Source organism: Macrotis lagotis, chromosome 4 (assembly GCF_037893015.1).
Source record: "Macrotis lagotis isolate mMagLag1 chromosome 4, bilby.v1.9.chrom.fasta, whole genome shotgun sequence".
In the NCBI taxonomy this organism is placed as follows: Eukaryota; Metazoa; Chordata; class Mammalia; order Peramelemorphia; family Peramelidae; genus Macrotis; species Macrotis lagotis.
In genome coordinates this window covers 224,721,192-224,746,195 of record NC_133661.1, presented here as the reverse complement: position 1 = coordinate 224,746,195, position 25,004 = coordinate 224,721,192, and the positions used below count along the sequence as shown (strand labels likewise).

The following is a 25,004-nucleotide window of genomic DNA, read 5'->3' as shown; positions in this document are numbered from 1 at the left end:
ACTTGTCCAGGGTCACATTGCTAATAAATATCTGAGACTGGATTTGAATTTAGGAAGTGGAGTCAAGAAGACTATCTACTGTACCTCATAACTGCCCTTTTATAAATTCTTCTATGTTGTTTGTCCTTTGTTCTTGAAGGAGACCAATGACATCACAAGTGATGTCCTGACTTATGTGTGAATTGGATTTAAGTGAGGCACAGGAAGTAGTGTCAGCCTCCCCGTTTCTTCCTGAGTCTTCAAAGTCTAGTGGCAGGACAAAAGTCAAGCTGACTGATGATGGCCTGGCTTTCAGTGGATGACCCTGGAGCCTTTGATGCTTGACCAAGTTCTAAGCTCTCAGTCACTTTCATGGCTATTAGAACAAGTTGTTTTCATCTGCCTATTCTGCTGGGGAAAACCTTCAAATGCTTGGGGTTTTGAGACCTGTCAGTTAACTTCAGTCTGGTTCAGCTCAAAGATGCTTTACCGGGGTTGTGGCTGCCTGTGCATGCTACAGCTTCTTGGAGCCACCAGTTTGAGTTGGATGAATCATGTGGACACCAAAGGTTAATAAGCAGCTTTGAAAAGGGTTTGGCAATTGCTTCACCAGAGGTGCTAGCAGTAAAGTGTTGCAGCAGCTGACTAGCTAGTTCCAATAAAATTTGTTAATAACTAAGAGCATACAAACAAGCTTCATGCTTCCATTTGGCTACCTTGTAAGAAGTGGATGCCACCAGTTTAAGTTAGGAAATTGTTCCCTTTTTTGGTTTTCAGTGTGATTTAAAGACCATCACAGTAGGTTAAAAGACACTGGATCTCAGAGTACAGTTGTACAAATAAACAAGCATACATTTTGTGGAACCTCACAGATCATCTGGGTCAATTCCCCAAGTTGTCTGTCTAGTTGAGGAAACTGAGCCTGAAGAGGTTAAATTATTTTCCCAAAGTCACAGAGTAAGATTCAGAGGCAGGATTTAAACTCTGGTCCTCTGATTCCAGTCATTCTTTTTCCACACTGCCTCTCTCAATAATTTCCTTCTCTCTAAATCAAATACATTAAACTGAAGGCTAATACATGGAGCCTATGACACTCCAGAATTGGACCTGAGCCACATTAAAATGAAATTGGGAAATAATTAATAAAATAAATAAAAATAATAATAAAACATAGTTAAAGTGACTAGACTTTCTATGTTACTACTGTCTATAGGGATCTTTAATGAACCTTCCTCTTTCTATTTGAGTTCCACTGGTCTGGACTTTTATGTGGCAATTTATTTATAACTTTTTAATGTACTTATTTTGTATGACATGTCTGTGTCTTGTTTTACTATCAAAAAATACTACTGGAATTTATATAGCTAGTTTGCAAAGCACTGAACATATGTTGTCTTATTCTATTCTTACAACAATCCTGTAAGGTGAATGCTAAGATCATTTACATTTTATAAATGAGAATCTTTAGGAAAATCTAGGATAGTGAATTAGGGCAGTAGATAGAGAGCAGGGCCTGGAGTCAGAAAGACCTGAGTTCAAATTTGACCTCAGACACTTATGTGACCTGGGCAGGGCACTTAACTCTATTTGTCTCAGTTTCTTCATCTATAAAATGAGTTGCCTTCTAAATCCTTCCATCTGTCTTTGCCATGGAAATCCCAAATGGGGTCACAAAGAGTTGGAATGACTGAAATGATTGAAAAAAAACAAAAGAAAAAAACTTAGGATAGCAAAATTTCAACCATGGACCATTGAGGACAGGGTTCAAATTCTCTGTCTTCAGAGCAGGTGCTTAATATAAGCTTGTTGAATTAAACTTAGTTGTCAAAAAACAGAGGAGGAAAAGGGCATGGTCTGAGGGCTCAGCATTCCTGGAGGAGGCACTGCTCAGCCTAGATGGGACCTGGCCCTGAAGGCACCATAGGGCTGGGACAATTTCATGACCTCAGCTTGCAGCTAACCACTCTAACCACTTTTTCAAATCTTCCTTGGAGGTGGAGAATATCATGTCACTTCATATCTTCCTTCTGTGTGGTTAAGTTTTTTTTAAAGGGGGGGTGTGAACCTCATTGTTGTCTTATATGGTCATTCAAATCCCTTGATGCTTCCTCAGAAGGCCAAAAATAATCCAGAGCCGAGAACAGCTGAGTCCGGCTCAGAGCAAGCTGTGGCCATCTGCTTTCATTCAAAGTCCCAGTGCCCAGCAGCTTCTCTCTCTCTCTCTCTCTCTCTCTCTCTCTCTCTCTCTCTCTCTCTCTCTCTCTCTCTCTCTCTCTCCCCTCTCTCTCCCCCTCTCCCTCTCCCCCCTTTCTCTCCCCCTTGATCCTGCTTCCAACAATCTGTGGATATGACCCGCTTCTCTTACTCTGAGTATTTTTCCTTGTTTCACTCATGCCATCACCCCTGCAGGTCTGCAGCTCCTTCGGGGACCCAGCCTCCGCCTCCCAATGTGGGCTTGTTTCAAGGGGTCAGGCAAAGATACAACGGCAGCCTGTTCAAGACCCCCCAGCCTGTGTAAGTGACTCCCTATATTCCCTTGTCCCAGGCTCCCAGTCACCTTGTCATTTATCCAAACTAACCCAAATGTCATTTGTGGTATGGGGGGGGTGGTTCAGGGCTATGTTGGAGCAGTTAAGAAGGTGGCTTGGAAGAAATTCCTGCCTCCCTTCACTTCTTCCTTCCTCTATGTTGTGGTCCCTTAAATACATGTAGTCTTTTCAAGGTTTGGACCTAGACTAGAAGGTCCAGTCTCTCTTGATTCTTCAGAGTTCATGAGTCACCCAATGGGGAGGCAAACAGGTCTTTGCTCATGTTTGCTTAATTCACTTGTTGGGAACCTTAACTGAATTAGCCTTTATGCTATTTTTAACTCTGGATGTATTAAGATGCTTTTCATATCCATGGTAACAAATAATAAGTTAAGGGGAAGAGTCAGAGGTGGAAATGCATTGAGAGAGATGTAATAAGGGGAACAGTGAGTGAGAAAGAGATGAATGAAAAACAGAAAGACAGAGAGAGAAAGAAAAGAGAATGAGAAACAGAGACAGACAGAAGAAGGAAATGCTAGAATCAGGAAGCATTATTTAATGCCATTGTATCTGAGTATAACTACCAAACAAATACTTTTCCCCCCCAATTATATTGATTAATATTTGATCTTTCAAGGTCCATGTCTGTAATGGATTATAGTCAATGCAAACTCCTTTGGATAACGGGAACTACCTTCTTGGTGAGCAAGTCCATTGGATCCCCAAATCCTAGAACAACTATGGTTCTTAAATCTTAGCACAAGTCCAAAAGCCACTTGACAAAATGAGATGGCTCTCTGAGTTCATTGGAGTGGGTATTTCTTCCAGAGCATCATTTATCCATTCCCATCCTGATTGGGTTGTATCCATGTTCATTTTTTCCCCATTATAAATTGGAAAGCCATGAGATCATAGATAGAATTAGATGATATCTTAGAGATCACTTGGCCCAACCTCCACCTTTTATAAATAAGGAAATAAAGAGAGGTTAAGTGACTTATTCTGAGTCACAAAGGTATGAGGTAGAATTTGAACTTAAGTCCTTTGATTCCAAATTGAGCATTCATTCTGCTGTACCATAGATAATTCTGTTAATATAGAAGCCTTCCTCTGGTGCTTTTAATATCTCTGGAGGATCTCAGTTCAGCCCTGGGTCATCCCATCTGTTGTCTCTTCTTCTCCTTTCTGATCATCTGTGTCCTCGATGATATCTCTTATACTAATCTTCCTTGAAAACATACTTACAGCTTGCTTACAGTCACCATGAGTGTCTCTGGGTTTCTTGTTATTTTGATTCTGAGGAAATTGTGGTAGCCCTTGATGCCTTCAGCATCACCTAGGCACTGCTTTAAAAAGAGGAGCTCCAGAGAATTAGCACTTCAATAGGCAACAGTGATAACAAATGTGTAGAGAAGGATTCTGGTTTCTAAGAATCAAAAAGTTTTGCTCCTCTGTGAATTTTTAAAGCAACTTGTTTCTAATCCTTTATTTCTAGCCTTGCCTAGAAACCCTGGTGATCAGGTCAGCTTACTGGATCCATCTCAACAGCTCCATTACATCTTTTCTGGTAAACTATGCAAATACACTTTGAAGAAATGATGCCTTATGGTGCAAAAAAAGTTCTGAAGTGAAAATTGAGAGACTCTGGGTTCTCATCTCTGTTTTGCCAGTACTCACCTTGTGACCTTCGGGAGTCACTTCCTCTCTCTTTTAACCTCAATTTCCTCTGTAAACTGTGTGGGTAGGTGATCTCCAGCATTTTGTGTTCTGTATTCTATCTTGCCCTATTTTAAAAAGTCCCTTTTAATTCTAATATAATATGGTTCTATGATTTTAAGACCTTTTCAAGCTTTGATAGTCTCAAAGATCTTGTTTCAAGATCTCTTTCTATCTCTGATATTCTGGAATGTCCCTTTTAGAGAAAAAGTTTTCCAATCTGTTCTAAGATACCTTCCAGGTACAACATTCCATGAACTGGGATTCTGGGGGCCATTCCCACTCTTATAGTTCTTTGTTCTACATTGTAACTCCCCTTCCATCTCTAAAGTGTTCTTTTTTTAATGAAGCTAAGTAAAATTGATTGAGGGCTAAGAGGGAAAGGGTAAGAGAATGAGTGAAATTCTGATTCACTTTGCTTTAGGGTTTCTTGTCAATGATTTCCTAAGGATTTCACTAGACTGAGGGAGTACCTACTTTTCCCAGCAAACCAACTTGGGATGAAGTAGTGGGAACACTAATATCCTCTAGTGCAGGGAAGACTCAACAAAAAAACCAACTGCCCCTCTGTTCAGATCAACCATTACTCCAAAATGCCAGCATTTGGTTAAAATAGTACTGGGTTAGTTCCAGGAAGGATCATCCTGGGGAAGTAAATCTTTTAAAATTTGCTCCATTCTACAGAGAGAGAGAGAGAGAGAGAGAGAGAGAGAGAGAGAGAGAGAGAGAGAGAGAGAGAGAGAGAGAGAGAAATTGTAATAGTATTTTATAAACTGCTATAAGTTTGTAAAGTGTTCCATTATTATGTCATTTGATCCTCACATCAGCCCTGTGATGTAGAGATTATTATTATTCCTATTTTACAGATAAGTAAACCAAGGTTGAGCTAAATTAAGTTATTTGCCTAGAGTCACCTACAAACAAGTAAATGAGACAGAATTTGACCTTGATTCTAAGTCCAATGTTCTAATAAATAGACAACTTCATCATAGTCAATGAGATTCCTGATAAGAATGGAGAGTTCTCATATTCTGCCTGCAGAAAGACAACAGTTTCCTCTCTTCTCAGCCTTCCTGGGTTTTATTCTCTAGGAAGAGGGGAGAATGGGGAAGATCAGGAGGGGCCATGTAAACTGGATACCCTGGGGAAATATATTTCTTCTCTTTTTGGCTAGCACTGAGAATGTCTGTGAGAAATGCTTGTTTCTTAACATAGAATTTCTGCTTTCTACCCAGCTGGAGTTCAATAGACCACTCAGCAAGGTTAACCAAAAGGAAGGAGCATGAGGGGAAGAGAGGAAATGGGGAATGTACAATGTGGCTTTAGTTCTTCCGATTTTGAGAAATATTCTGATGAAAGTATGGAGCAAAGCTCATTCTGGTAGAGAATGGTAGGTAGGTGGGAGCAGTTTCTAATTTGTCTGCCTCAGTTTCCCCTGACTTCATTCACATTTATTTTATGTGCATCTCATATGCAGAGAAAGCTATTAATACAAACCCATTTTGAAATACAAAAATACAAAATAAATACAAATAAATACAAAATAAATATCAAAAAAGATATTAATACAACCCCAAGATTGAAATGGGGGAAGTAGCCAGGAGGATTTATGGGCAAAGGTCTGAAAACACTTCATTTTGATTCTGGCCCTGCCACTGACTCTGGCCTCACTGTAATTAATTTTTGACATATATAAAATGAGGATATCTTTGTAGCTACATTAATTATTTCATTTATTCAGTTGCCATTTTGTAACTATGTGCAGAAGATTGTGCTAGATATTGTAATATGATGGAAAGAACATTGGATTTATAATCAGAAGACTTTAGTTATAAACTTGACTTTGGGCAAGTCTTTGAACCTCTTTTGACCTCAGTTTCCTCATTGAGAATTGGACTAATTGAGTTCTAAATTTCTTTTCACTTTTGATTCTGTGCAGATGTGTATGGGAAACTTTGGGGAAATGATTTAGCAACATCAGAATCATCTTCCATTTTTCCTTCTTTTACCTTCATAAAGTTGCCAAGTCTTGTCAGTTCAACCTCCATAACATCTCTCTTATCCATTCCCATCATTTTTTCATCCATACTCCATTCTGGTTTAGACCCTTATCATTACTTTCTTGGTTTATTGCCTCCTAATGGGTTTTTTGTCTAACTGGTCTTTCCCCTCTCTCATCCATATTCTCCATAGCCATAAAATGTACATTCACTTTTTTTGCTCAAGAAACTTCAATGGGGGCAGAGAGGTGGCACAGCAGAAAGAGCATTGGCCCTGGAGTCAGGAGGACCTGAATTCAAATCCAACCTCAGACACATAAGACTTACCTAGCTGTGTGATCTTAGGAAAGTCAAGCCTATTGCCTTGCCAAAAAGGAGAAAAAAAAAAAAAGAAACTTTGATAGCTTCTTATTGTCTCTAAGATAAAATAGAAACGCCTCTATTGGGCCAGGAAAACCCTTCACAGTGAAGGCTTTCATTTTAATGTTTTAGACCCTCAATAAATGTTTGCTGAATTTGTCTTTCCAAAAATGATGAACATATTATTGCTAATGTCAATCTTGAGTCAGAAAAACCAAGCTCGTGTTCTGACCCAACTATTAACTAAATGGATAAACTTTGACAAGTGATTGCCTCTCTCTCTGGTCTTCAGAATTTTCATCTGTGAGATGGTAGAATTGTACTACTAGGTTTAAATAGGAAGTTAGAATTGGGGCAGCTGGGTGGCATAGTGGATAGATTGTTTAATCTTATCTTCTTGAAATCAAATTTGGCCTCAGACAGTTATTAACTATGTGATCCTGAGCAAGTCACTTCTCCATGTTTACCTCAGTTTGCTCATCTAAAAAATGAGCCAGAGAAGAAAATGGTAAGCCACTCCAGTATCTTTGCCAAGAAAATCCCAAATGGGTAAGGAAGAGTCAGACAAGGCCAAAATGATTGAAAAGCAACAAAAGTACTTTGAAAGTGAGACCAGATTTAAAAAAAAATATTGGATTGGGGGAGAATGGTCTTTTTCAGTCTTAGATTTTTTTTATTTTAATCAAACAATAATGTCCCTTCCAGCTTTTTGGTGATCATTTTGAGATTAAATATACAGAAAGTAAGAATGGGAAGACTGAGTAGTCATATAATTTTAATTCCCTAAAGGAAGAGTAAAAACAGTGAAGTGATTCAGAGAGGACCATAGTCTGAGGTGCAGGCAGCATTTTTAATTTCAATTTTCCCAAATAAATTGCATTATAACATTCAGTGAGAGGCAGCCTGGTAGTAGACAGAAAGTCAGCTTCAAAGTCAGAGAGATCTGAGTTCAAATCCTGCTTGTAACAAGTATTAGTTGTCCAAATCTGTGCAAATTACTTACCCTCTTTTCAACTGCTGAAAAGGCACTAATCTGCATTCTTAGGGTTTCCTTATCTGCAAGTAGAATATGGCTCTCACCTAGATCAGAGCTATTTCATTCCATCAGTTTGAATATACTTCTATGTTTCCCAGAGTGAAGAAGAGAGAGATTTTAATTTTAAAGTCCAAATTATCATTTAAAAAATTCTATACCTTTTTTGAAGGTTCAAAGACACAAATGATTCTTTGAAATAACATTAATTTATTAGCCATGAGACCAGGGTTTGATTCTGGTCTCTATCCTGAGCCAGATAATCTTCAGTAATATCTTTAACATCCCCCATTAGAATGTAAACTCTTTGTTAGAAAGGGTAACTTCATTTTCCAGTGCTAGCACATAATAGGTGCTTAATAAATATTTGATGATTGAAAAGACCCTGATGTTGGGAAAGTTCAAAGGCAAAAGGAGAAAAGGGACAGCATAGGATGAGATGAACAGTGTCATGGAAGTAGCAAACATGAGCTTGGACAAACTTCAGGGGATAGTAGAGGATAGGAAGATCTGACTTGCCCTAACATGGTCCATGAGTCACAAAAAGGATGAAAATGACTAGATGAATAACCAAAAAGAAATCACTTTATTTCTTTGTTAAAGAAAGGGTTTGGGTAGGTCAATATTCAAGGCCTTTTTTAAATTAAAGATTTTATTTATTTTGAGTTTTACAATTTTTCCCCCAATCTTACTTCCCTCCCCCACCCCCCAGAAAGCCATTTGTCAGTCTCTACATTGTTTCCATGCTGTACATTGATCCAAATTGAGTGTGATGAGAGAGAAATCATATCCTTAAGGAAAAAACATAAAGTATAAGAGATCAGACAATAAAATATCAGTTTTGTCCCTAAATTAAAGGTAATAGTCCTTGAACTTTGTTCAAACTCCATGGCTCTTTATCTAGACACAGGTGGCATTCCCCAGTGTAGACAGCCCAAAATTGTCCCTGATTATTGCACTGATGGAACGAGTGAGTCCATTATGGTTGATCATCCACCCCATATTGCTGTTATAGTGTACAGTGTTTTTCTGGTTCTGCTCATCTCACTCAGCATCAGTTCATGCAAATCGTCAAGGTCTTTTCTACTTTAATTTTCTTTTTGTTCCCTTGTCTAACCTATTTTTAAGGACTTTCCTAATTCTAATGTTCTCTAAGGCCTTTTCCCCAACTTTAACATGATATTAATGTCAGGGATAGTTGTACTTTTACATTTTATATGTCTAGTACTCAGCACAGTGCATTATACTAAGCATTTAATAAAGTAGGAGATCTTAATCTGGAGTCCAAAAACCTTTTTTTAAAAAGTATTTTGATAGTATATTTCAATATAGTTTTCTTTAAAATCTTAAATATTTTGTTTTATATATTTTGTATTATATTGCAGATTATATTATGTATATGTATATTATATTCTTATTCTATTGATTTTAAAACAATAAGAATCATATAATAATGCTTGTTGGCTTTATAGTTAAGTGATTCTAGTTTTTTTCTTTCCCAACTCTGATGTTCTCTTCTTTCCTCTGACACTGCCATCAAGCTGGTGCAGGTCTCATTTTATGCCTGGACATATGCAGCTTCTTGGCCTCCCTCACTCCCAGTCCATCCTCCATTCAGCTGACTAACTGACCTTCCTAAAGGGCACTAGCCTCAATCCACTCCTAGCCTCAATCAAATAACCACTTAAGGCTCTCTGGTATCACCAGGATCAAAAATATATTGTTAGGCATTCAAAGCCCTTCCCTACTCAACCCCACTAAGTACAGAATTCAGTGAGACTTCTTACAAGAAACTCCATCTCCTAATTCTGGGAATTTTCACTAGTTGTTTGACCCTTATGTTTGGAATTCTCTTTCTCCACTTACCTCCCTCTCTTCCTATTTTCCTTCAATTTACAGCTAAAATCTCATCTTTTACAAGTAAACTTTACTGAACTCCCATTGCTAATTAACACCAATTTGTAATGGATATAGTTTGCTTACACATAGTCATTTGCATATTATCTCCCTCATTATTAGACTGTGAACTCCTTGAGAGCAGGGACTGGTTTTTTGTCCTTTTTTGAATTTCCCATGCAGCATCTGGATCTCAGTACTTGCTTAATAAATGTGTGTCAAGCAAGCTAATGCTAACTAGCTGTCCTTATTCTTAAAGAGTCATAGATCCTGTGGTGAAGTCCATCAAGGATGGTGATGAAAATGCTTTAACTTCCATGATTCAGTCAGGCAAAAACCTCTCAGAGCCCAACAAAGATGGATGGCTCCCTCTGCATGAAGCTGCCTATTACGGCCAATTGGGTTGTCTGAAAATATTGCAGAAAGGTGAGTTGAAAAAAGTATAGTACATCTACATTAGGTAAGGATAGGAGAAGACAGCAGAAAATGGAAAAAAAAGAAAGGTTAAACTATGAAAAAAATATGTAAAAAAATCTGATTACTATATCTAAAGATACACACACACACACACACATACACATAGAGTACTGGGCTTGGAATCAGGGATACTCATCTTCAAGTGTTCAACTATTGCACTTATTAGCTGTGAGACTCTGGGCAAGTCACTTAACCCTGTTTGCCTCAGTTTCTTCATCTGTAAAATGAGCTGGTAAAGGAAATAGCAAACCATTTTAGTTTATTTGCCAGGAAAGCCTCAAATGAAGTCATTAAGGGCATGACTGAACAAAATACTAAAGACATCTGTTCTAAAATTAGCATTTATTACTTTCTCACTATATATATATATATACACATGTATATGAATGTGTATATAAATATTCGTGAAATATATATATATATATATATATATATATATATATATATATATATATATGAAATTCCTCTGTGAGAGAACTCTACCTATTTAGATGGATCCTTTCTCTGCAATTTGTGGTCTTAGAGTTGGGGTTTATAACATTTGGGGGGTCATGGACACCTTTGACAGTGTGGTGACTTCATTCATCCCTTCTCAGAAGGGCTTTTTTTTTAGTTGATTAATTTTTTTAGTTGATTAAACCAAGTGTGGTGCCTGTAATCCCAACTACTAGGGAAGCTGAGGTGGGTGGATTTGAATTTGAGAGTTGTGAGCCACAGAGAATTATGCTAATAAGGTGTTAGCACTAAGTTTGTCATTAATGTGGTAAGCCTGGGGAGGTTGAGGACATCAAAGTGACAAAGGAGGGACAAATTGACCCAAGCTGGAAATAGAACAGGTCAAAGCTCCCCTTTCAATCAGTAAAGGGATTTGCTGATCACTAGCTATCCTGATGGAGACAGGATATATTTTTTTAAAAATTAAACTTTTTAATTGAAGGAAATGCTAAATTTTAGTTAGAGGTTTGTGAAAATAAAGTTGCATCCCCCCCCAAACTCTTTTTGGCCCCCTGGGGAATCTTATAACATTAATGAATTAAATGACTGGCTTACCATTAGTCAGTGGGTGGTGAGAAGATTTAAACATGTCAAAACTCAGTGCTCTATCCATTTTGCTTCCTAGATATAGATGCTTTAGAGATGTAAGTTACTATTATTAAATCTCTGGGCTTCAGTTCTCTCATTTGTCAAATTCAGGCTAACTGCTTTATTTTCCTCTGAGGTCTGGTATAAGATAAAATTAAACAATCTATATGAAAACATTTGGGTAGTTAGAAGCATTAGACAAACATAAATATAATATGTTGATTTATTTCAAGTAATTTCATTAATATTCTTCCTTGAAATCCAAGCAGATCATTGATAAATAGTTTGGGCTACTTTCCAAATCTTTAAGTTGTCCCAAAATTTTTAGTACCATTTAAAATGAGTAAAACTTAAAGCTGAACTAAAATTTTGGGGCATTCTATAAATATGCATGTGTATTGTTGTTCAGCCATGTTTGACTCTTCATGACTCCATTTGGGGGTCTTCTTGGAAAACTATGATGGAGGGATTTGCCATTTCTTTCTCCAGCTCATTTTACAGATGAGGACAGGGTGAGGTGACTTATGCAGAATCTCACAGCTAGTAAGTGTCTAAGGCCAGATTTGAACTCAGGAGGTTGAGTCTTCCTGATTCCAAGTCCAGTGCTCTATCCACTGTGCCACCTCCGGTGAGATTATTAATAATGATTGTTCAAATTGTCTTTCTGCTAGCATATCCTGCTGTTATTGATCAACGCACCCTTCAGGAGGAAACAGCCCTTTACATAGCAACCTGTAGAGGAAACCTAGACTGCTTACTTACACTTTTACAATGTGGAGCTGAACCAGATATTTCTAACAAGTCCCGAGAAACCCCACTCTATAAAGGTAAGTACCTAAAGTATTAGAAATCAATAAAAATGAGGATGCAGCTAACACCCCAGAAGTCAAACTTCCAAATACACACTGTTCCCTTTGAAGGACTTAGTATAAAAGTAACCATCATTGCTTAAGGACAGTCTGAAACACCTTAGCTATAATTGACTTCTGCATACCGAGATATAGGAATTCCTTTTGCAATGTCTCCCCCAAGTGGTCAGCTAGCTTTGACAGAGACACTTCCAATGACAGGCACCTCACTATCTCACAAAATACTTCAGTTCTATTTTGGGCTGTTTTGACAAACACTTTGAGCCAGATTTTGTGTCCTAGAAATTTTCTACCCATTGGTTCTAGAGCTGCCATCTGAAGCCACACTGAGTAAACAAGAATTCCCTCAGTATTGGTTCTGTAGATAGCTACCTTATTACACTAAAATTTTCAAGCTTTAATATTCAGCTGCTAGGTGATACATAGCTAGATTGTTAGACGTGGAGTGTGGAAGACTGGAGTCAACCAGCCTTATACATTTACTAAGCTGTATGAACCAGGATAAGTCATCTATCTTCCCTCAGCCTCAGTCTTCTCATCTATAAAATGGAATTAGTTCTAACACCCAACACAACTTTGTGTGCTTTAACAAGTAAGATAACTAGTGAAGGGTTTGGCAAACCTCAAAATACTCTGGCCAAATATTATTCAAATTCCATCATCATTTTGAGACCCTTTACCATCCTGGTCATGCTCCTCTGGAAATGTTATATATTACCTGACAATGTTCATGCTAACATCTGGTGACCAGAAATGTACACAACCCTTCAGTTGTGGCCTCACCTTCCTTATTTTGTACTCCACGTATCTATTAATGTAGGCTAAGGACACCAGTTTTTTGGCTTCAAAGCAACAATATTTTTATTGATATTTCAGTGCTCAGTCAGGTGCCCCCCATCCTGAAGTTGAATTTTTGGAGCCTAAGCCGTATTAAATTCCATCTAGTCAATTCTAGTCAGTTATGGAAAATCATTAAGCATTTATTATTTTATTTTATATTTATATTATATATTATATTTTTGTATATATTATATTTTATATTTTATTTGTGAGGCAATAGGGTTATGAGACGTGCCCTAAGTCACATAGCTAAGTAAGTATTATGTGTCAGGCTGGTTTTAAACCCAAGTCCTCTTGACCACAAGACTGGCATTTTATCCACTGTACCATCTAGCTAATATTTTAGTTCAAAGCTATTTTATAGAAAATGATATTAATAATATTAATAAATTTATAACCATTCAATAATATAAAGGGTATTAATTTAGATAATATTCATGATTCTTAAAATAATTACAAAGTTACTAATGATATTAATTGTAAAGGTTAATCATGTTGATATTAGCTATTAATATATAATAATATATAGCTGCTATTATTTTCTAAACTTCATGTTTATGTCATCTACATCCAAATCATTGAAAAATATGTTGAATAGAATGAGGCTATGGATGGATGCTTGCACTATGTCATTAGAAATATTCTTTCGAGTTGAAATCATCAATACCATTTATTTAGATTGTGCACCTGCCTATGAACCCAGCCCACATTTCTTCTCCTTATTCACAAGTATACTAATTAATATTTTGGTCACAATCTGTTAAAAGAAATCAAGTTATATTATTATATAGCATGACTCTGTTTCATTTGCTCAGTTATTTATTCATTCATTTACATTTATTCACAAAACATTCATTAAATGACTGTATTCTATATGAAGTGATGGGGAAGATGCAAAGAAAATAAGGTGTAGTCTCTGCCTTTAAGAAACTTACTTTCTAATTTGGGTGATAAAACAGAGAAACAAATAAACCCAATAGAAGCAGCATGTTCTGGGTTCAAATCCCACCTCATTAGTCATGTAATTCTATAGATGGATGAAATCCATGGATTCATAACTGTGGTTTCATGAAATAATTTAATTTAACTGCTGATCTTTAAAGTGAAGGGGTTAGATTTAGATGAACTCTGAGAACTCTTCAGTTTTAAATTTAGGATTTTATGATGCTCAGAGGAAGGGAAGAAATAGGAATTTATTAATCCCCACTCTGCTAGACACTGTTCTAAGAGTTTCACAAATATGTTCCCATTTGATCCTTAATAACAACTCTGGGAAGGAGATGATATTATTATCCCTATTTTATAGTTGAGGAAATTGAGGCAATCAGAGGTCAGGTAACTTACCAAGGGTCACACAGCTAGGTAGATTTGAACTTAGGTCTTCCAGGCCCAACCTTCTATCCACTGTGCCACCTAGCTACCTCTAGGAAGATCAAGAAATTCCTATAGATTACTATATCTGTATAGGTGGAAGGATGGTGAAAATCAAGGATGCTGTAGCATCACCCCCTCCAACTTTCTGGAAGTATAGAATATTAGAGCTAGGAGGGAATAGAAGTTATCTTGTGTAAACTCATTTTTACTAAGGGGGCAACTGAGATCCAGAGGGGAGGTGTCATAGGATGAGTTAATGTCATAGGATGAGTTAATATAAAAATCAGAACCTTCTGACTCTTAAGTCAGTACTCTGTTCTTGCAGTCAGTTCAAACTTACCCATCATTTGAGGTCCAATTTAAGTTCTGCCCCCTCAACAAAGTCAATAAGTATTATTAACACTGGGAATATAATATTATTCTGATATATTATTAACAGCTGAAGAATGTAATGAAAAGAGAAAAAAATTCCTGTCCTCAAGGGGCTTACTAGCTAATATAGAAACAACATGAAAACAACTATCTATAAATAAGACATACATAGGATAAATTGGAGATAATCAATAGAGGAGAGGCATTAATGTGAGGGCCATAAGGGAAAGATTTCTTGAAGATGGAAGGATTTTATCTGAGTCTTCAAGGAGGCTAGGAAACCTGGAGAAAGAAATGAGGGAGGTTTCTATTCTAGGGCCTCAGTCAGTGAAAATACATAATTGAGAGAGATAGTATTTGGATTACTTATTAGTTCAGTTGTTCTTCTTTGAATTCTTTATACTTCCTATCTACATCATACTTTGATAATCATGTACTTTTTCATGATTTCTCTTGAACTTTTTTCAAGTATCATAAAAAAAAAAGGCAGACCTTGCTTTCCTTTCTGTCTTCCCAAGGAAATCATAAACTATTCAGAGTTGGGGATCACAGTGTCATGCTTCTGGGTGTGTTGTTCCTAGCATCTTGGTTTCCTTATACACAATACCTACCCATCAAACATCTCATAAAATCTGATCACATGAATACTATAAATAAAAATAATTAATTAGAAATAATACATTGGTTGAATTAAATGGAATAAATTCCTTTTAGAGCTTCTATTTTTGTTAAATTCATAACTGTGTTAGGTAGCCTTAATAGTAGTGGTAGGGATGTTCCATAAATACTTAATTCTATTAAATTATAACTTTCATGAGGGTAAGGAGAGTATCTTATTCTAAATATTTTTCTCTCCTACTTCATAGGACAAAAAGATTTCTTAAATGTTTTTAATTTGAGAAAATGTGTGAACAGGATGAAATTAATTCCATGGCTAGATCTGGTCCAGAAATTAGAGGTCCCCAAGTTCTTTAATTATAGATACTGTTAGAATACAGGTATTAAGACCATTAGTAACCATCCTGCAGATCCTGAGAACCTTCATGAACGTCTGGGTCTCAAATTAGCTTCCGAAACTCATTTCCTTGGAGAACTAATCCTTTCCTAGTAGACTTTGTTTTCAGGTGACAGAACCCTCTCCCATGCTCATCACTTTGCTGAATGATTTGCATTTTCCCTGGTACAGCTTGTGAACGGAAGAATGTGGAAGCTGTCAGGATGCTGGTGCAGTACAATGCTGATACTAACCATCGATGCAACCGTGGCTGGACTGCTCTCCATGAGTCTGTGGCCCGGAATGACTTGGAAGTCATGGAAATTCTGGTGAGCGGAGGTGCCAAAGTGGAATCCAAGAATGCATATGGCATTACCCCTTTATTTGTGGCTGCCCAGAGTGGACAGCTGGAGGCATTGAGATTTCTGGCTAAGCATGGTGAGTGAAAGCATGACCCTAAATAAGAGAATCAAAGCATTTCAGAAATGAGAGGGACATTAGAACAAAGGCAGTGGAGTTAAGAAGATACCTTTGAGTCATAGGATTTGAGATTTAGAAGGCAAGGAGATGGCACAGTAGTTAGAGTACTATGTCTGGGGTCAGGGAGATCTGAGTTCAAATTTGAATTCACATTCTTTTTTTTTTTTTTTTTTTTTTTTTTTTAGGTTTTTGTAAGACAATGGGCTTAAGTGGCTTGCCCAAGGCCACACAGCTAGGTAATTATTAAGTGTCTGAGACTGGATTTGAACCCAAGTACTCCTGACTCCAGGGCCGGTGCTTTATCCACTGTGCCACCTAGCTGCCCCTGAACTCACATTCTTACTAGTTATGTGACCCTGGGCAAGTCACTTCACCCATTTCCTCAACTGTAAAATGGGAATAATAATGCCAGAGTTGTTGTAAGGATCAAATGAGATAATATTTGTAAAGTGTTTTGCATAGTAGGTGCCTAACTAATATTAATTTCTTCCTTCCTTCTTGTAAATAACAAATAAAAACCATTTAAAGTTTTTTTGGTAACCAGCAGGTTAGGTTTAGGGTAGAAAGCAAAAAGGAAAAGAAGAGACTTAGGTAAGTGGTCTAGGCAGATTCTTTCCAGACCATACCTTTTTTCCCACTAGGTAGTTAATAGAAGCCTGACCTTCATTTGATCTATACCTCCACCCCACCACTTGGTGAGGGACAGTAGATTTCATGAAGTACTGGTGTATTTGAAATCAGGTTCAAACAAGATTTGAATTTTTTTTTTTTTGTTCTTTGGCCTAGGGAAAAGGAATAACAGATCCATTTTGGTTCTGTGTTTTGAGAAGTTTATAAAAATTGTTAATAAACATATTAATAAACAAATTAATAAACAAACATATAAGATTTCTTTTATTTTTAACCCAGAGTTCTCATGCTAGGATGACCACACTCTTTTAAAAACAATTTGAAATAAATTTATTTATTTATTTTCTAGCTACAGGGAAAGATTGTTTTCACCAATCATTTTTGTAAGGTTTCATCTTTTTCTCCCTCCCTTCCCTCTCTTTTCCCTTAACACAAAGAAATCTAATAATACAGGTTATACATTTAATAGTTAATATTCTTCAGTCATCTTTTCCAGTACTTTACTGCTCTGCTCCAATACTTTTTTTTGGTATTTTATATATTTTTTACTACAAAACTTTTAATAGGTAAGGTCTACTCTGTTACTTGTTTCTATTCAAAATGCCAGCTATCATACTTTATTTTGTTCCAAAACCTGAACCTCTTCTGCTTCAATCTAGCTGAAAAAATTCTTGGCCATGACATAAAATCTGCCCCTTGGTTCAAATTTTGTGATTTTACTCAATCTCTCCCAGATTGGGAAAAAGTGCTATATTTCCAAAACTACAATTACCAAAACTTATAGTTAGTTTTCAAAAACTTTCCCCCACCAGAAAGGGTAATTAGTACAAAATCCAGTTACACCAATATTTTCATATAAGTATTATAATTGTGTTGGGCCACAAGGTAACATGGAGGCTAGAGGGCTGGACCAGGAGTCAGGAAGACGAGTTCAAATGTGGCGTTGGTCACTTAGTAGTTTTGTGTCTCTGGGCAAGATACCTAATTCTGTTTGCTTCAGTTTTCTCATGTGTCAAATGAGTTGGAGGAGGAAAAAGCCAAACAGGCCAGTATCTTTGTTAAGAAAATCCTAAATGGGGTCACAAAGTATCAGATACAACTAACTGAAAAATGACTGAACAAATTTAATTAAGTTAGATTTTTAAAAATCTAGTGCTACTAGGATGTAACCTTCATGAAAAAGGGGTGATGCTTTATTTAAATTAGATCTATTAGGTCCTAATTGCTCTAAAGTCTATGATACTTAGAATCTTGGGAATTAAGAAATTAATAACCAGAATTTACAGAGTAGGAAATTAAATTTTAGGAACACTATGGAACTCGTTTAATTTCATCTCACTAGTAAGTGGTTGAGCTAAAATCTGAACCTGGATTTCTTGGTTCTAAGATTCCAGTGGTGGAAAAACAATGCAAAATTTAAAAAATAGGAAAAAGAAAACCCTTGAACGTGGGCACAAATGAATTCATAGAGGTTAAGTTTTCAGTTCAATATTACAAAAATCATCTGTTCTGTTTTTTTTCTTTTTAATAAACTGGACTTCTTTATTCATTCCCTCTGCTTACTATTTCAAGCTATGACATTTCAAAATTGCCAAACATGACCTGGGCATCTGGGTCAAGGGAACGCAGAAGTTGGAAGGCAGCTTTTATGTTCAGATAAACATCTGATGGGTTTAGCAAACATCTTAGTAGGGCAGAGAGATTTGTTCACTGGTTTAGTATAAATATGTACTGGCCAGCTGGAGACAGAAGCACAGGAGTGGATCCTAAGAGCTAAGGAGATGGGATTGTGGAGCCAAAAACACATGTTAAATGATCTTAAAAGTCAGATTACAGACATACATCCTATTGGTCCTGTGTGCATTCATTTATATTTTATTTTATTTTTTTGTTTGGTTTTTGCAAGGAAATGAGATTAAATGACTTGCCCAAAGTCACAAAGCTAGGTAATTATTAAGTGTCTGAGGGCAGATTTGAACTCGGGTCCTCCTGACTGAAAGGCTGGTGCTTTTATCCACTGTGCCATCTAGCTGTTCCCTGTGCATTCATTTAAAAATAAATGTGTTTTTCTTGAGTGGATTAAGAGTTTGTCTGACAATGATACAGTTTTTAAGGAATGCTGATAGAATATTTGGCATTATATTTTGAGTTTTAAAGTTAAAAGGAACCATCGAATTCAGTTCAATTCAATAAGCATTTATTAAGTGACTGCTAAAAGTGCTGCTGTTCAGTCATTTTTTTCAGTCATATCTGACTGTTTGTGACCTCATCTGGGTTCTTCTTGGCAAAGACACTGGAGTAGTTTGGCATTTCCTTCTCCAGATCATTTTACAGATGAAGAAACTGAGGCAAACAAGTTTAGGTGACATATCCAGGATCATACAGTGATTTTATATCTGAGACCCTATTTGAACTCAAGTCTTCCTGATTTATGGTCCAGGGCTTTATCCTTTGCAGAAACTAGCTGCTCATTCTCAGTATAGAGGACAACCATTAAAGAGACCCAGAGACAAGGCCTAAGAACAATACTTGATCATAGAGTATGTGGAGATGGGAAGAGGCTGTGTTATAGGGCTTTAAATGTCAAAGAACTGTATTTGATTCTGCAGGAAATAGAAAATCTCTGGACATGCTCAGATCTACATTTTGGAACAAAAACACTGGCAAATGAGTAGAGATTGAGTGGAGGGATAATCAAAGCAGGGAGATCATTTAGGTGGTTATTACATATGAGATTTGGGGAGCACAAAAAGCAAAAAAAAAGAAATTAAAGAAAAGGTTATTGCAACAGAACAGGAGATAAGGGTAATTTGATTGTATAGTACACAGAACACTGGCCCTTGGAATCAGGAGGACTTGAGCTCCAATTTGGCTTCAGACACTAGCTATGTGACCCTGGACAAGTCACTTAACCCTAATTGCCTCCAAAAAGAACACAAAACAAAAAAAATAGTCCAGGAGATAAGACTTGAGAGTTTTGAGAGTCTCAACCAAGACAGTGGCTGTTTGAATCAAGAGGACTTATTTGAAACAATATGATAGACAATTGATTACATATGTGGGATGAATGAGACTGAGTAACTAAAGGGGACTCTAAACAGAAACTGTGACTGAACCTTGGTTTTTTGGGTTCAACTTCAGTGTATCTCTTCTAGTTCCAAGGCCAACATCCCATGGAGATTCCTGGTATAGTGGGATCTCAAATTATTAATACTATAATATACACATGTTCAGCAGATGTACTTTCCTCTTAGATGAAACGGACCTGGGAGAATAGAGAAACCTTGGGAACCTGCCAGGGAGAAAAAGATAATGAAAGAAGAAAGATGATGAAGCAGCACCCCCAAAAAGACTTTTGCACTCTTAACAATTTCGTCAAGGTCTTCAGAGCACTAAACCATTCCATTATTTTTTTCTTGGCTAGGTGCAGACATTAATACTCAGGCCAGTGACAGTGCCTCAGCTCTCTACGAAGCTTGTAAAAATGAACATGAAGAAGTAGTGGAGTTCCTCTTGTCTCAGGGAGCGGATGCCAACAAATCCAATAAGGATGGCTTGTTACCTCTTCATATTGCCTCCAAACGAGGCAATTTCAAGTGAGTTGATAGGACTTTACTCCCCTAGACCTCCATCCCCACCCTCCCTTTCTATAATTCTGCCTTGTAGACTTAGTTATTGATCTGATATTGGAATAAAAGGGAATTGTTACTTATTCTGTTATACCCTAAATTGCACAAACAGTAGAACCCTACCCTTGGGGAACAAAGCAATATTGAGTGCCCTGTGTGAATAGGAAAGGGAGACACGTTCCTAGTATCACAGGACATTAGAGAAGGAAGAAACCTTAGACATGCCAGGGGTTCATAATTTTTTTGTGTGTTGTGGACTGCTTTGGCAGTCTGATGAAGACCAGACCCTTTCTCAGAATGATTTTAAATACATAAAATAAAATGTTTTGAGGGTGGCATGGTGGATAGAGTCCTGGTCTTGGAGTCAGGAGGACCTGAGTTCAAATCCAATCTCAGACAACTTGATACTTATTACCTGTGTGATCTTGGGCAAGTCACTTAACAACATTTGTGCTCAAAAACAAAAAAATAAAACAAACTAAAATGTATAAGATGACAAAAGAAATTAATTATATGGAAATATAGTTATCAAAATATTAAAAAAAATGTTTCATGGAATCTGGGGATAACAGCTCCTGATCTTGGGGTCAGGTTCCCACAACAGCCCTGCCACAACTAAGCCCAGACTAAGTTCCCATTATGGAGGGGTCCCAGGTCCTGGGTGATGCTGCTCAGGGACCCAGGAGGAAGGTTTACAAGATCAGTGTGACCCTGGCTATCAGTGTGACCCTGGCTCTGGAGTTGTGGAGGCTGGGGGATAGTGTCTATAATACCTTTATGATATTAGGTGAAGCCAAATGTCTGCCTGACTCAAATATAGTCTGCAGCCTTTCTGAACCAACTCTCTCCAGAAGATTATATTGTTGTTATTCAGTCACATCCAACTCTTTGTGACCCCATGGACCATTGCATGCCAGGCCCTTTTATCTTCCAGTCTCTTGAAGACCGTCCAAGTTCATGTTCATTGTTTCCATGAGATTGTCTATCCATCTCATCCCCTACCATTCCCTTTTCTTTTTGTCTTCAATATTACTACTGAAAAGCTAACAACAAAAGATCACACTCAACCAATTCCAAATGAAGGTGACATTAAGCTGAAAGAACTATTTCAGGAATTTGGCAACAGGAGGCATTTTGCTCTTTAGGCCACAGGAGCAAATGTCTCTGAAAAGCATCCTCCCACCATTTCTCCAGGTAAAAGTTTAGACAGTTTGGACACTGGCATATCTAATAATTCATCCATAGAGCTAAAATAGTTACCTCTGACATTGGAACGAGCACCAAAACACTGTAAGTGTCAACTGACTCCTTCCAAGAGGTTAAAAATCATCAATTATCTTGAAGTTTATTTTGTGGGTTGAAATGACAAGAAAAGGTGAGGTACTCTTGTGACCCCAACAATGGGGGTCATGATACTGCTGGGAAGAGTGTATCTCAGGACCACTTGGCATATGCATGTGAGGTATTGAAAATCATTTCCAAAGACAGTTTGGGGCTTGAGTCTATGGCCACAGCCCCTAAAGATGGTTCACAATGAAAAGCACTTTCAGTACCAAGCAGTCAAGGAAATTAAGAAACAGGATAAACCAGGCAGCATGGAGGTTATAGTGCTACTATGATCACTGTTGAGTCATTTCAGTCATCTCTGAAACTTTATGACACCTTTTGAGATTTTCTTGGCAAATATACAGGAATGGTTTGGCATTTCATTTTCCAGCTCATTTTACAGACGAGGAAACAGAGGCAAACAGGGTCAAGTGACTTATCTTGATTCACACAGCTCCTAATCCACAGCTCCTGCATGACTATCATTATTAGTATTATTGTTAGATTTTAGAAAAAAGGAAAAGCTGTTGCCAGACATTGTATTAAGCACTTCAAAAATATCATCTTGGGGCAGTTAGGTGGCCCAGTGGATATAGCACTGGCCCTGGAGTCAGGACGACCTGAGTTCAAATCCGGCCTCAGACACTTACTAATGCCTAGCTGTGTGACCTTGGGCAAGTTACTTAACCCCATTGCTTTTCTTTTTTTTCTTTTGAACAAAAGACCAAAGAACTTTAATTTTTTAAAAAAATTATCTTATTATGTAATTTTGTTAGCTCTTATACTTTATTTCTTTTCCTTAAGGATATGATTTCTCTCTCATCAGATTCAACTTAGATCAATGTATACCATGGAAACAATGTAAAGACTAACAATGCTTTCTGTGGGGGTGGGGGGAGGGAAGCAAAAATAGGGGGAAAATTGTAAAACCCAAAATAAATAAAATCATTCTTAAAAAAAACTTAGGAGGGGCTAGGTGGCGAAGTTGATAGAGCACAGGCCCGGGAGTCAGGAGTAGCTGAGTTCAAATCTGGCCTTATACACTTAATAATTACCCAGACTCCATTGCTTTTCAAAACAAAAACAACAAAAAATGAATATCATCTCATTTTATTCTCACAACTATACTGTGAGGTAGATGTTTTATTACTGCCATTTTTCAGAAAAGGAAACTGAGACAGAGGTTACATTGCCCAGATCAAAAATAATAATAGCTTACATGAACATACTCTTAGTAAATGTTTTACAATTATTATCTCATTTGATCCTTACAACAATCCTAGAGTTCAGTGCTTTTATTATATCTATTTCATAAATAAAAATAATATCTATAGTGCTTACTATATATATATATATAGTGCTTAGTATGCAGGCACTAAGCACTTTATTGTTTCATTTGATCCTCACAATAATCCTAGGAAATAGGTGTTATTATCCCCATTTTTGCAGATGAGGAAACAGGCAAAAAGCAGTTAAGTAATTTTCCTAGGATCAGACCACTGCTTGAAAGTTTCTGAAGTCAAATTTGAACTCGGGTCTTTCTGACTGTCCACTCCATCACCTGGTCACCTTTCCTTATGGATAAGGAAATCCCTCCATCAGTGTTGATGGGCACCTTCTCTGCAGCTTATTACCTTAAAAGATAATATCTATAAGCCTGCCCTTACTCTCCGTAAGTACTTTGAAAACATTAAAGCTCCATGGAAATGTTAGTAATAACAAAATTAACATTCATCTGCTCAGTTTTGTATATAAGGAAACTGAAGCCCAAATGAGTTAAATGATTGACTCAAGGTCACACAGCAAGATAGTGTTATAGTTTGCTAGATGCCTTTCTGCTGCTCCTATTTTAAATCCTAGACTAAGAGTTAGTGGACTTCAGTTCAAATGATCTTGTTAGCACTGCAATCCTGGGAAATTCCGAGCCTAAATATTTGACCTACCTACTTGTTTTTGTTTTTCTTTTTTTAGGTTTTTTGCAAGGCAAATAGGGTTAAGTGACTTGCCCAAGGCCACACAGCTAGGTAATTATTAAGTGTTTGAGACCTGATATGAACCCAGGTACTCCAAGGCCAGTGCTTTATCCACTACGCCACCTAGCTGCCCCTGACCTACCTACTTGTGACAAAAAGACCTATTTTCTAAACCTCAGAGTGTTATAGAAGTAGGAGTTAACACTTGTTAACTGATGTGCCTGGGAGAAAATGTAAATATTACTCAATTTTCCAATTATCCTATTACCTACTACCTTTTATTTTTTGGTAGAGAAACACATCACATCAAATTTCATTTATCTGTGTTAATGAAGGCAAGGATGGTGTAAAATAGTAGATGATGCAAATAGTTTTGAAATGCTTTCCTTGACAGACTTGTAAAATAATACACGTTTGTTCATTCATTCTTGCAGACTCTTAAGTTGAAAAGCAGGTTCTGATTTGTTTTGGCAGAGAAAATTCCACTCCCCAATGCCCACCCCATCCCTCAACCCTAATGAAGTCACAACTCCATTAAAAACAGCAATAACAAAAAAAATCTTGCTGGACACCAAGGGACATACTAAATTCTGATAAGACTGGTTCTTTTTTCCTTATGCACCTCTGTTCCTGGCCTCAAATACCTTCTAATTTGACCCATATGCTGATCTCCAGCTGTTTATCCCCAGCTGTTTATCCAAGCTGTGTGACAATGCTTGGGAATTTTTTTTTTATAATTCGCAAAATGGGCAGTGGACTCAGATATCTTTCTACAGTTTTTCAATTTCTACCTATAATTTCCCCTACTTTAAGCAAATTGGATACATGAAGATCTACATTCACACACAATATACTGGGATGGGCACAATTCTTTGCCTAACACGTTACCCTCTGTAGGGTTCTTTTAAATTTCATGATCTCTTAATGTATTCATGACATGATTCAGTGTAGAAATATTTGCCTCATAAAATTTTGTGATATTTTAGTTGTGAAAAGTTAACAGTATTGGACTGGATAGAGTCAATATGGCTTTGTGGATGGACCACTGGATCTGAAATCAGGAGGACTTAGATTTGAATTTACATCAGGTTCTTACTATCTATATGATCTTGGGCAAGTCACTTAATCTCTGTCTCAGTTTCCTGTTCTATAAAATGAGAAGGTTAAATGCAGGGGACTCTAAGATCCTTTCCAGCTCTAAATTGATGAGCCTATGAATCTACTGATATGTCTGATTTAATCTGTACTTCTTTGACTTCTTTTTGGCTCTTTCCATAATTATAGTGATGTAATTAACAACAAGGTTCTATTTCTATCACAGCCCAGAGGTGAAATACAGATTTGATATTTTTTTTTCACTGATCTGAAATGAAACATTAACACACTGTTTCTCCTGAGCAGTCAGCACCACATGTTTTTTTTTTTAGAAATGATTGGTTCTTATG

The 25,004-nt window shown here is 37.1% G+C and overlaps 1 protein-coding gene across 2 annotated transcripts in view; it reads left to right on the top strand.

The window, feature by feature from the left end:
* ASB2 (ankyrin repeat and SOCS box containing 2) overlaps positions 1–25,004 on the top strand; it is a 74,754-nt gene that overhangs the window by 32,386 nt on the left and 17,364 nt on the right. The window contains exons 3-7 of one of the 2 annotated variants that reach the window (XM_074235474.1): positions 2,389–2,493; positions 9,772–9,938; positions 11,744–11,899; positions 15,714–15,959; positions 20,056–20,227. In XM_074235474.1, coding sequence (XP_074091575.1) covers positions 2,389–2,493; positions 9,772–9,938; positions 11,744–11,899; positions 15,714–15,959; positions 20,056–20,227 — 846 coding nt within the window. The remainder of the gene's footprint in view (positions 1–2,388; positions 2,494–9,771; positions 9,939–11,743; positions 11,900–15,713; positions 15,960–20,055; positions 20,228–25,004) is intronic. The other variant, XM_074235475.1, reaches the window with a different exon arrangement.